This window comes from Lycorma delicatula, chromosome 10 (genome assembly GCF_047948215.1).
Source record: "Lycorma delicatula isolate Av1 chromosome 10, ASM4794821v1, whole genome shotgun sequence".
In the NCBI taxonomy this organism is placed as follows: domain Eukaryota; kingdom Metazoa; phylum Arthropoda; class Insecta; order Hemiptera; family Fulgoridae; genus Lycorma; species Lycorma delicatula.
Genome location: NC_134464.1, coordinates 34,257,613 through 34,270,769, shown reverse-complemented (window position 1 = coordinate 34,270,769; position 13,157 = coordinate 34,257,613). Strand labels below are relative to the sequence as shown.

The 13,157-nt window shown below is 29.5% G+C and overlaps 1 protein-coding gene across 5 annotated transcripts in view; it reads right to left on the bottom strand.

Annotated features, from left to right (window-relative positions):
- Positions 1–13,157, bottom strand: part of LOC142330971 (uncharacterized) — a 106,334-nt gene that overhangs the window by 57,043 nt on the left and 36,134 nt on the right. For all 5 annotated transcript variants that reach the window (XM_075376456.1, XM_075376455.1, XM_075376454.1 and 2 more), the window contains exons 12-15: positions 11,137–11,311; positions 7,717–7,947; positions 4,819–4,916; positions 2,617–2,697 (exon numbers count right to left, since the gene is read on the bottom strand). In XM_075376456.1, coding sequence (XP_075232571.1) covers positions 2,617–2,697; positions 4,819–4,916; positions 7,717–7,947; positions 11,137–11,311 — 585 coding nt within the window. The remainder of the gene's footprint in view (positions 1–2,616; positions 2,698–4,818; positions 4,917–7,716; positions 7,948–11,136; positions 11,312–13,157) is intronic.

The following is a 13,157-nucleotide window of genomic DNA, read 5'->3' as shown; positions in this document are numbered from 1 at the left end:
AACCAGCTGCATGCTGTATAAGACGAACCACTGTAAAGAGGCGGTACAGGGGTCAAAAAAATGACAAACCAGGCTTAGGAGCCTCTATATAGTGAAACCTATAAATAGAAATCATGTGAAAATTACGGCCATGAAATTGACCATTTTCACAATCAAATTTTGTCAAAACTATACAACACTCCACACCATCCCACAAATGAACAGTATGTATATATTTTTTTTCAGACTCAAACTGGGGATCCTAGGACTTAACCAACTCAAAAGTGAAGAAGAAACCCCATCTCAAATTTGGCCAAGAAATGGGACAAGGTAAGTAAATATCCACAATTACACATTGGCCACAAAGTGATCCAAATAGCAAGTGATGCTGTTTTGGCACATTAAAGTGCGCTTTTTTAAAAACGATTCGTGATGTTACAATCCCAGTAGGTACCCCAAAGAAAAAATAATAATATACGCCGGGCTACATGCAACTCCACTCACAGGATAGTTTGTTGTAACCCCCAAGTCTAGGGAAACTATTGCCTTTTCCCTTCCTTTCCTACAAAAAAATAAAATAAAACCCTTTTAGTTTGCAATGCGATGCCCTCTGGAGAAGGGGGGTGCATTGCTCCCTCCAAATAACTAGGGCCCTGGTAGATGTATTTCTGCTAGCCCATAAGGTGCTAGTACCGAAAGGACTTCAGCAGACAGACTGAAGGGGAATCATGCCAGCAGTATGAGACTCAAAAGCATAGTCTCCCATGGTCAGACCCAGTAAAAAAATTCCATGCTGGTCCATACAGATAGGAACGCAAATTACCAAATCCATCATTAAATACAACTTGCCACTGCAACTAAATAACCTGTGAAACCCACCCGATAATAGAAAGATACAGCAGCAAGGGACATTGTCTAGGCTCTGCTATCTGTAGCGAGAAATATTGAAACTCCCATCATTCTTGGGTTCCGTTCCATACAAATAAGGAAGACCAGATTATAGAAATAAAGTCAGAATCAAACAGAATTAAAAAAAGAAATACAAAACTAATAAAATGAGAGGTTAGATAATTATGGATTTATAAAAACAAATCTTTAAATATATTGACAAGAAATTGGCAATTTCTGCAATGAATCTAATAGGGGGAAAAAGGAATTTTAACAGAGATAAAAGTATGTTAAAATAAAATTAATTTTATTAATGTAAATGTTAAAACATTAAAGTAAAACAGCATACACACAATCATTTAAAAAAAGTGAAATAGTGAAGTTTTTAAAAAGTACAAAATTCTACAAAAAACCTTATAGTTTCTATAGTTTATAGAAACTATAAAGTGAATATTAAATCTTGAGTAATATGAGCTCATCACATATATCCATGTCGTCCATTGAATATAGAATAGTACAGTGATCACTTGGATATGCATGAATATAATGCAACAAGACTTTCTATCATTTAATGATTAGTTTTAATACTTATCTATTAAAGTATTATCTTATCTAATAATAAACTTTCTCTTTAAAATTTTGGGTTTCACTGATCGGTATGAGGTGCAACTCAGCTAAAATGAATCAACTAAACAAACAGACTATGACAGTTAATGAACCTACATACTAAGATATGGATAATCTAAGCAGCCAAGAAAATTGAATCATACGAAAAAATACATATAAAAATAAGATTTATGTTTTGTTTATTATTTTTTAGTATGGGGACAAAATTTTTTTTAATCTTTTAAACAAAAAACAAAACAATCTCAAACTTAATTAATATAACCATACCGAGTATATAGTTTGGTGGGATAGATTATACTGCTGCATGCCTAACAAAATTTTGTGATGGCCAATTTATTCTTAAAAAAAAAACTTGCATTGCACTAAATGATGGTAAAAAAAGTAGCTATTTTTGTTGGAGTAAATGAGCTGGTCAATGGGAAATCAATGAAAAGTATTGTGATGTTCGATTCCAAGATAAAAATTCTTCAATTTCTGAGGGATTTCAGGCGGGATGAGTGCCTGCCCGCTAAAGTGTGCATTGAGCTTTCTTCTGGGGAGAGATTGTTTTATTCTACAATATTATTTTTTCTACAAGGGTAGATAATTCTTTATTATCTCCAATTTATTTTTTCATTTTAAATTCCTTCTTTATTTTTTATGTAGATTAGGATCAGAATTTTACCAAAAAATATTTATCCACTAAGAATTTAATTATAGGATAATTTTTTTCCATACCATGAATGCTTGGAACTAAAAAGGCAGAAGTAAATCCTTGATATGACTTGAGGGGCTACCTGCAATCAACCTGGGGCACTGCACAATACACCTCATGGCTGAAGTTCCCATTTGGTAATATTGGGTTTTCCTAATTCTTCTAAAATTCAAATGCTAACAAATTTAGAATAAATGTTATGTATGCAACTAACATATGTCAGGAAATACAAATTCCAGTCACTGATGTAATAATAGAAATGAAGGTTCTTAAAGGTAAAATTATGGCACTATGAAAATTATGAGGTAAATGAGAGTATAGGAAGGAAATCTTATAATACAGAATACACATCCATCAGTTGACAGACTAATTTCAGCCTATATGTAATTTATAATATAAGTAAATAAAAGAGTTGAAAAAATTATTACCTGAATTCGAGCAGCAGCAGCCTTTGCAGACTTTGAAGGCGCTTTCCCTGTAGCCGTAGTACCCTCTGATTTTCCCTGGATCTGAAAGTTTTAATTTAAAAAAAATTCTTTTTATGCAAAATAGAATTGATATTCTTAATTAAGCTGATTAAAAATCCTATGATACCATGAACACATTAAGGTGAACAGATTGAATGATACAAGGGTCGTTCAATAAGTCCTTAGAAAAAGATAGATAAACAAATTATTTTGTGTAGATTTTTTTTATTTTTCAACGTAATTTCCTTTTAACTCTACACATTTCCAAGCATTTTCTTTTTTTTAAGCCATCCAAAAAGTAAGATTTTGAAAGGTCTTCAAAATAAGCATCTGTTTGGGCGATGATAGTTTGACATGACCGTTGCTCATCAAGCCATTTTTTCAAGTTTGGAAATAAAAAAAGAAAATATCACTGGGAGTCAAATCCGCTGAATATGGTGAATGTTGTAATAATGTGAATTTTAATTCCATAATTTTGGCCATCGAAACTGTGCAGGTGTGCACCAGTGCATTGTCTTTATGGAAGAGGATCTTTTTTTCTCACATAAGTCTTTTTTCCTTGATTTCTTCGTTCAATCGGTCCAATAACGATGCATAATACTCTCCAGTTATTGTTTTTCTTTTCTCAAACTAATCAGTGTAGATGATAACGTGTGCATCCCAAAAAATCGTGGCCATCATCTTGCCGGCCGATTTCACATTCTTCGTCTTCTTCGGAGCCTGTTTGCCTTCAAAAACCCACTGTTTTGACTGTTCCTTTGTGTCTGAAGTATAATAGTGTATCAATGTCTTTTCCACAGTTATGTACTGACGCAGAAGCTCATCAGGATTGGGACGGAAAAGCACCAAAACAGCCTCAGTTAACCACACAATTGTGTTTATTCTCCACTGAGAGCAAACATAGCATCAATCTTGCTGAAATATTTTTCACACCCAATTTTTCATGCAAAATTGAAAACACTGTACCTTGCGATACAGCTGTGGCCTGAACTATTTTGCACATTTTGATTCGTCAATCGTTTGTGTCTTTTTTTTTCGTTGATCATTTTTGTGGATATCACTTTCAGTGGATATCCCGAACGATGTTCATCTTTTGTGGATGTATGGCCATGTTTAAACATATTTATCCGACTGTAAACAGCTGCAAACACAGGAGCAGATGTGCCATGAAACTTCATCCAACTCAGCTTTGATCTCTTTCGGTGTTAAGCCTTTTAAATATAAGTGTTTAATCACCACTCGAAACTCACTTTTTTCCATTTTTTCTAAATAAACAATAGCTTGTTGCTTCAATCGACCATGACAATGAAACCATGTGATGGATACAGCTGAAATTATACCTGCACTCTTGTGACAAATGATGCTTACAAAAAGCAAACTATTTTTGATACTATGAGCGCCATCTCTTGGAATTTCTACGGACTTATTGAACAATCCTCATACAAATATCTAGCAGCATTTTCTTCAATGTAAATGAAAAGCTGAGACTTTAATACTACATTTGCTCTGTGCATGTAAGTGTATACCTGTTCATTAGACAGGATACGTTTTTGGCTTTTTAAATGGTATTATCAGCTGCAACAAACCTCCTAAGCAGCATTAGAGATGTAGAAAACTGATATTTATGGTAATAGCGAGACCTTTTACCCTACAGAGTATGCACTAACAAATGTCTGGCAATAAACAAAATATTCAAAAACAATTACATTCTGACTGTAATACAAATATCAGGTTGCAAAATGTAAAGAAAATCTATAAAAATATTCTAACTATTGTTGTAAGAATTAAACTAAAATGTAATTTTTAAATTTAAGCATCCTGGCAGCCTGCAAATATTATACTAAAAACAGATCACTCAAAAAACTAAACAATATCTTAATCAGAATAAAAAATAAACAGGTGTATTTCACTTCAAAGTTTTAATAATAAAATCATACAACAGTAAATCTCTATTTTATTAATCACCCATGCAAATTCCACAGTTGTTCCAGAGTTGAAATTGTTATGTATAATATAAAAATAATTGATAATTTAAAATGAAAAAAGTGAGAACCTCTCCTACTTTCTTTTGTAGTTGGTTGAGAACATATACAATAATGATTTAACATATATTAAAAATGTATGAATAAAATGAATTTTGTGTATACCAAAATGAGTACATACTGGTGATCCAGCTGCAGGAGCAGCAGCACTTTTATTTCTCTGAGTTTTTCTTGTACTTTTTGGTTTTCCAGCTTTTTGATGCTTTTGGTGTATCCTCTCTGAAATAAAAAATCTGGTTTTAGAAATTTAATACTGTTTTTTTCCCTTCATAATATTAAAATGTTTCTTGAGATTTGAATACTTTTAAAAATGGTTCAAGCATTTGGAAAAATATAGTTAAAAGAAGAGACAGACTTATATGCCACATACTAAGGCATCCTGGAATAGTCGCTTTAATATTGGAAGGACAGGTAGAAGGAAAAAATTGTGTAGGCAGGACACGTTTGGAATATGTAAAACAAATTGTTAGGGATGTATGTAGAGGGTATACTGAAATGAAACGACTAGCACTAGATAGGGAATCTTGGAGAGCTGCATCAAACCAGTCAAATGACTGAAGACAAAAAAAAAATGGTTCTACAATATAATAAATAAAAGGAAGAATATTGAAAAAATAAAAATAAAATTGCAATATCAAAACCACTTTCGAACAGAAAAACTAATAAATAAAATGAAATTATAAACTTTTTCTGCCAGATTTTTTTTTGTTTTAAAAAAAATTTAATTTCTTGCATTTTATTTCTTTTAAATTCATTTTACATTCAACAATTTTTTAGAATTTAATTATTTAAAATTTTTATGTAATTTTAATTGTTTACTGACAATCTAACAAGGTAAGTGTTTATGCTAAATCTAAAAAAAGTTTGTTTTTGTATTAAATTTTCTGAGATTTAAGACAATTTTTTCAGATAATATTTGTTAGCTTGATGCCAAATAAATTAATAAATATTTAGGAAAAGAAACAAATAAACCCCAAATTTAGCACTAATTTGTACTCCAAGAATTTCAGAAGTTGCATTTTACTTCTGAAAGAGAATCAATGCAATATTTTTCCTAGCAGAATTATAGTTCCAACTAAAAAAACACAAAAAAAAAAATGTTTAAAGACTTAGGTTAAATATAAACTTTTCTTTTCATTGTACCCAGTAGAATATCTCCCTGAGATTACTTCCATTATTTTGTTACTCAACTGTATGCAATCTCTCAAAAAAAGAAAAAAAAGGCCAACACTGGACAATATACTGCACCTAGCGTACTTGGTGAACTACGAGAATTGTTTTCATTTAGATATATTCAGTTGCACCTTTTTCATATTCCTCTTTTACACACTTAGATATTAAATGTTAGTTTAAGTATAACAATAGAAGAATGACTGTTAACATTTACAGGAACTAAACTGCTACAGTAATAACTGAAGATCATATTGAAGAAGCCATAATAAAAAAGGGAATCTGACAAGGATGTTCCCTATCCCCGTTACTTTTTAATCTTTACATAGAACTGGCAGTTAATGATGTTAAAGAACAATTTAGATCCGTTGTAAAACTTCAAAGTGAAAAGATAAAGATTTTACAATTTGCTGATGATATAATAATTCTAGCTAAGAGTAAAAAAAAATTTTGAAGAAATAATTAATGGCATGGATTACACAAGAACTACCGCATGAAAATAAACAAGAACAAAACGAAAGTAATGAGATGCAGTAGAAATAATGTATATGGACCAGCGAATATAAAAACAGGGAGAGAAAAGATTATGGAGGTAGAAAAATTTTGTTATTTGGGATGTAGAATTACTAAAGATGGATGAAACAGGAGCGATATAAAATGCCGAACAGCACAGGTGAAACAAGCTTTCAGTCTGAAATATTATCTGCTTACATCAAAAACTAATTTAAACGCCAGGAAAACATTTTTGAAAGTAAATGATTGAAGCATAAATTTATATGAAAGAGAAACTTGGACAATCAAAACACATGAGAAGAAAAATTAGAAGCTTTTGAAATATGGTGCTATAGGAGAATGTTAAAAATCAGATGGGTGGATAAAGTGTCAAATGAAGAGGTGTTGCAGCAAATTGATGAAGAAAGAAGCATTTGGAAAAATATAGTTAAAAGAAGAGACAAACTTACAGGCCACATATTAAGGTATCCTGGAATAGATGTTTGATATTGGAGGGACAGGCAGGCAACGTTTGGAATATGTTAAACAAATTGTTAGGGATGTTTTATAGGGGATATACAGAAATGAAATGACTGGCATTAGATAGGAAATCTTGAAGAGCTGCATCAAACCAGTTTAAATGACTGAAGACAAAAAAAAGTATAACAAACATATGTTCATAAATAAGCAAATCTGAAAACTTTTCATTTCAATCCCTGCTTTCTGAATTTTAGAAAACTGTTGAATAAGTATTAGTCAGTCAACCCTACTCCCTTCCAATTTAACCCAACAACACATTAAATATTAAAAAAAATAATAATTTATAGTGGATGCCTAGGAAACTAAACTTAGAAATTCCAATTTCATTAATTCATAATTAACTAATTAGGCAGCAAACATTATGGTATAATCATATATAATAGGAAATAATTGCAATAAATTTATTCTGCAATTTATTCTGCAATTGCAATAAATTTATAACAGCAAGGAAGATATTTGGCAACATATAAAATTATTATTTAACTTTATGCACAATTTGCTTGTCTGGCAAAATTACGTGTTCCGTAACATTTAATAATTTTTATTTTTGTCTGCTCTAATATGTTTAGAGAAATTAATATAATAGAGTATGTAATATGTAGAGTACGATGATTGTTCATCAGTATTATAAATAAGCAGTATTAATATAAATTATGTAAGCTACTATATAGATAAGGTACAAAGAAGTGACATTCCTAAGTACACGAATAACAGAAATTATACTTTCATTATTAACAGGAAAATATGAACAATTATAATTTAGTAGTAACAAACATATAAAAATAAGTACTTATAAATTAGAATAAGTATAACATACCAAATTCATCTTCAGTGCGTCCTCTGTGCAGATAAATCCAAATTTTTCTCTTGGTGTCATACTTTACACATGGATCAACTTCATAATGTAATCTATCAAGAGCTCCACTAACAACTGAATTCAGATCACTGTCAGGTGCTTGTGGAGTTAAATACTGAGAATCTCTTAGCAATGTACAAATATCTGATCGTGTTCCTTGACCATTAGGCAACCTGGCTGTAGCATCCCTTACTGAAGAAGAATTACAGGAAAAAATTAGAAATAAAAAACTCAAATAAATGCAGATCAACATAACTGACAGAAAATAAAACAGAAATTCTAAAATATAATTATCTAAGCCCACTATAAAAAGTTAAGTTAATAGAATTAGATCTCTGATAATATAAGTGGGATACTTTTAACAAACTGTAATAGACAAATAACTTTTAATCAAGATACTACATCAACAATGTTTCATAAAATTTTCTGTTTTAAAATAATTGCGCACATATCAGCACATTCTAAAATGTTTTTAACCAGTTGAAACATATTGCATGTGTATGATTGATACTAAGGAGTACCTTTTGTTTTCACAAAGCAAAACTTAATTGTACACTCCTTATTTCAACATTTTATACAATTCTCTCTTTTTTAAATTTTTTTACTGTTACTTTTTAAGAAATTATTTTGATTATAAACTTTCCCAATAATGGGAAAGTTTAGTCTGTAAAAAAAATCTAAAACATTAGCTTTTTTAAGTTTTATGACTTTTAACAAACATTAAAAGTTAAAAAAAAATTATTTATATAAATTGTATACAATGTGTGAAAACATTTTTTTTCTCACTGCTCCAAGTCCAAAAAATCTATTTTTGTTAGACAGACAATTTGTGCATATGTTTGTATGTTGACCTGTATTTGGTCTTATAATTCTGGACCCATTGACCAATCTTCTTCAAAACTTGGTAGATAGGTATTTACTTTGGGGAAAGAATGTATTAAACTTTTGAAAAAATTGAAAAAAAGAGGGATATGTTCATGATAAAATAAAATTTCAAATCTTTACTATAACAAAAAAGTTTTTCTCAAAATTTGAATTTTTTTTTTGCTAAAAGTAAATCAAAAATTACTAAAATTTTTTATTTAATATTCTTCACACACTCCCCAAAATTACATGTTTCTATTTTTTAGCTATATCTTGCTTTAGAAAAAGGAATTAATGGGAGTTTTTTGTATCTATATTTTCTACACCAACAGGCCTTTAAACCACTAAAATGTTTTTTTTTAATTCTCTAAAAATCTATTTTAAATCTATATCCTTCTTGTAAGTTACCCACTGCATTTAAAATGTAAAAATTAATTTTTTTATATCCCTTAGTCTATTCTTGAAAAAAAAAAGATTAGTAAAAAATGTTATGCCCTTTCTAGAAAACTAAAAATTTATTTAGAATTATGGCTGTACTTTATTTTTAAAAAGATTTTTTAAAATTTATTATTACAACTTAGGAATTTTTTTTATTGTTTTTCAATAAAAAGGAATCATTTTATCATAAAAATACAAATGGAGCTTAAAATTACTGAACAGAAAAAAAATTTCTAGTGTATCCAGAAATTTGTGCAATTCACTGCTGATTTTTAAATGAAATTTCTTTTGTTGACAGATGAAATAAAGTTGTTAATTAATGCAGCTAATTTGTTGGTGAATTAATTCTAGTTACATTGTATCTTTTTTTCTCTCTTTAAAGAGTATAATTCATCTACCTATTCTTTTAATAAATACAAATCATTAATACTTTTACATCACTAATACATAGTTAGTGATATAGTTATATGATCTCATATAGTTCTCATGAATCAGTTTCTGATGAAATAACACTAAAAAATCATTTTAACATTATAAAAAGAAAGAATAAAAGGTAAGTAATTAAAATTTATTCAAATTTTTTTTTTTTTATATTTACAAAAGATATCTCTAAAGTAAAGATCTATGGGAAATTTCTCTCCTTAAGGTTGGCAAACCTGTGTTGTTCATGGCCATGGTAGTAATGTACACAATGCAATGTTGGTAAGTTGTTGTGTTCTAGCATTTTTGATTACGTGTGAGTTATTATGTTATAAAATGAATAGGAAAATCGATGTTGCCACCGATTGTGAAATACATGGAGTCATACATTTTTAAACTATCAAAATGTTAAGCCAGCTAAAATTCATAGGCTGTTGGTTGCTGGGTATGGTGATAGTGCAATGAATGAAAGGAATGTCTGAAAATGGTGTGAAAGGTTTAGAAATAACAGAATTAATGTGCACGATGAAGCATATTAGGGGAGCCCCTTAATAATTACTGAGGACTTGTTGAAATGTATCGATGATGAAATCAGAAAATATCATCGCTCAACGATTTCCTACCTGGCCCTTCTTTTTGCTGTTTCAAGAGCTGTAATCTTTCGCATTCTTCATGACCATTTAGGCTTCAGAAAGGTTTGTGCACGTTGGGTGCCGCACATCTTAAAAATGTCAATAAATCCAAATGGAATCTGCTTTGGAATTTTTTATATGCTACACAGAAGAAGGTGATGAGTTCCTTAATTCAACTGTTATCAGCGACAAACATGAATTTGTAATAAACACCAGAGAAAAAATGGCATTGAAGTGAATGGCATCATCCTCAATCACCAACCAGACCAACAAACGTCAAGCCGCAGCCATTTGGATGCAAACTGATGGCCACAGTCTTTTGGGATCAAAAATCAAAAAATTATTGCCTGATAGATTTCATGCTACGTGGAACGACTATAAATGCAGGAGCCTACTGTGAATCTCTATGTAAATTATGATGCACTACTCAAAATCAGCAATGTGGGCGCCTGACTGATGGTGTCATCCTGCTGCACGATAATGCACGTCCATTTTTGCGGATCCGACACATGATTTACTGAGAACATTTGGATGGGAAATTTATGATTACCCACCATATAGTCCGGACTTAGCTTCTTCTGATTAACATTTGTTTGGAAAATTGAAAGAATTTTTGAGTGGTAAGCAATTCGCAGGCGACAATGAAAATTAAAATGCTGTTAATCAGAGGCTAAATGGACTGGCAGCAGAAGAATACAAGGGTATATTGAAGCTGGTGTATAATTACGATAAATGTCAATTCAAGTGGCGATTGTATAGAGTAGTAATATAAGGTATATAGTTTAAGAAAAATAAAAAATATTTGTAGTTTTCAGAATAAATTTTTTACAATGAAACAGTCTTAACTTTAGAGATAATCTCCTGTAGATATATCAATGTAAATATACCGATATTATATATGTGTGTCAGTCAATAACTAAAGAGTACAATAAGATTAAGATACGGTAAAATAGAAGTTTTAAACAAAGTAACAACAATTTATTACAACGTTATGAAATAAATTAAGAAAACTGAAACGTATACATACCAAGAGCAAGAATAGTGACGTAATTCGGTCGACCATCTGTCAATAAAGAATGGCCTCTCGGTTTTATTTGTCCAACTGCTTGATAATACATGCCCTTAACTGGACCTACAACTGACTCATAACCATGCATGCGATATGTGAATGCTTTGTGTGGATTTTCATAACGGAGGCGTTCCTGTAACATAAAATTATGCTAGAGCTTAGATTAAATTAGATATAAGCTATCAATAACAAAGTAACCTACATCTTGTATTAAATAAGATATTAAGAAAAACTATATTTTTAAATAAACCTAAAATTAACAAAAATTAAAATAAACATAATAAACAAATTAAAATAAATGATGTCACGATATGTGTTTTTTGTATTATGACTTAAATTATTGTTTCATGGTTAACAACTGATTAACAGAGTTAAAAATATATACTGAGTATATAAACATAAATCAGAGCATTGTGTTTCAACAATTTTCAAAATCTAAATTAAAATGTTTAATTTAATCCTATTTTTCATGGAGTTCGTTAGAACTTCGTCAGCAAGAGTCTGCAGACGGTGAAGTCAATGAACTACATTTACAGTTCTAAATATGAACTAACCTTAAAGTGAAATGAAACTGGGGAAAAAATAAATGTGAAAACATTATATTTCAGTTCAATTAGATTTGTAATAAAGAATACTTTCAAAAAACCTCAAATTTTATTAATGTTTTTTTCCATTTGGTGAACCAAATATGTCGAATATGCCATTTTATTAATTTTGTTAATGTGACTTTATGAATCACGCTGCTAAGTAGCAGAACCCTACTTACAACCCTACACTGCCTACTAGGCAGTGTACAAAAACCTGATAATGTTCTTGAAATAATAAAATTTAAAGGAAACTATACTACAGCTTGTTCTAATAGTAAATGTTCTATGTAAATGAAAATACTGAAGATGAAACAATTGTTTTAATTCCCATCACTTTAAAAAAAAAAATAAAAATATTAGTTAACAGATTATATTATGTAGTTTTATTAAAAAAGGAATAAATAAAACAAATATAAATTCGATTGGTAAAATCAAATTTAACAAAAATCGAGAGTTACACTTACTAACTAAGTGCACTAATAAGTGCAATATACATTATGGATCTTCGATTCATGAAGGTCATTATACTAGTTTCATTAAAAAAGGAAAAACATGGTATGATGTGAATGATATGACTATCAACAAAAAAACTGGCCATGAAATTAAAAAAATGTATATTTGTTAGCTATAGAAAGACAATAAATTTTAATAAATAAATCATTAAAAAAAAAGGAAGAATAATCTAACAAAACGCAATGATATCCAAAAGGTTATAATGAAATTGTAAACCGTACGCTAAGAGTCTTGCAGATATAATTTCTTCCGCTCAAAAATTAAACATTTTTGTAATATAAATAACACTGTTTTTAGCAAAATTACACAGAGGTCAAAAAAAAGTTAAGATAATACACATTTCTATTACCAAAATCTGTTATTAATTTAGAATTTTGTTTAAAAAAAGTATATGTTAAATATATGTAATAGACAATAGATATACAATAAACAGACAATAAAAAATGTTTAAGCATTCCATATAATAAGCAAAAAATAGAAATTTGTTACAAAACTTTTACCAGGCCGATTTCATTTATATAAAAAAAAAACTTTGTTTAATAAATGAAATCAGGCCAGTAAGAGTTTTGTAACAAATTTTTCTATTTTTTGTACTGAATGCTTCATTTACTATCTATTTATTATATATATTTAATATGTATTTTTTTAAAACAAAATTCTAAATTAATAACAGATTTTAATAATAGAAATCTAGTGTCTTACATTTTTAGATATCAGTGTCATTTTGTTAAAAAGTTTTTATTTATATTGCAAAAATTTTTGTTTTTTGAGCAGAAGAAATGAAATCTGTGAGACTTTTACTGAAGTATGGTTTACAATTTCATTGTAATTTTTTTTGGATTAATTTTAATTAAATTAAAAAAAATAAATAAATAAATA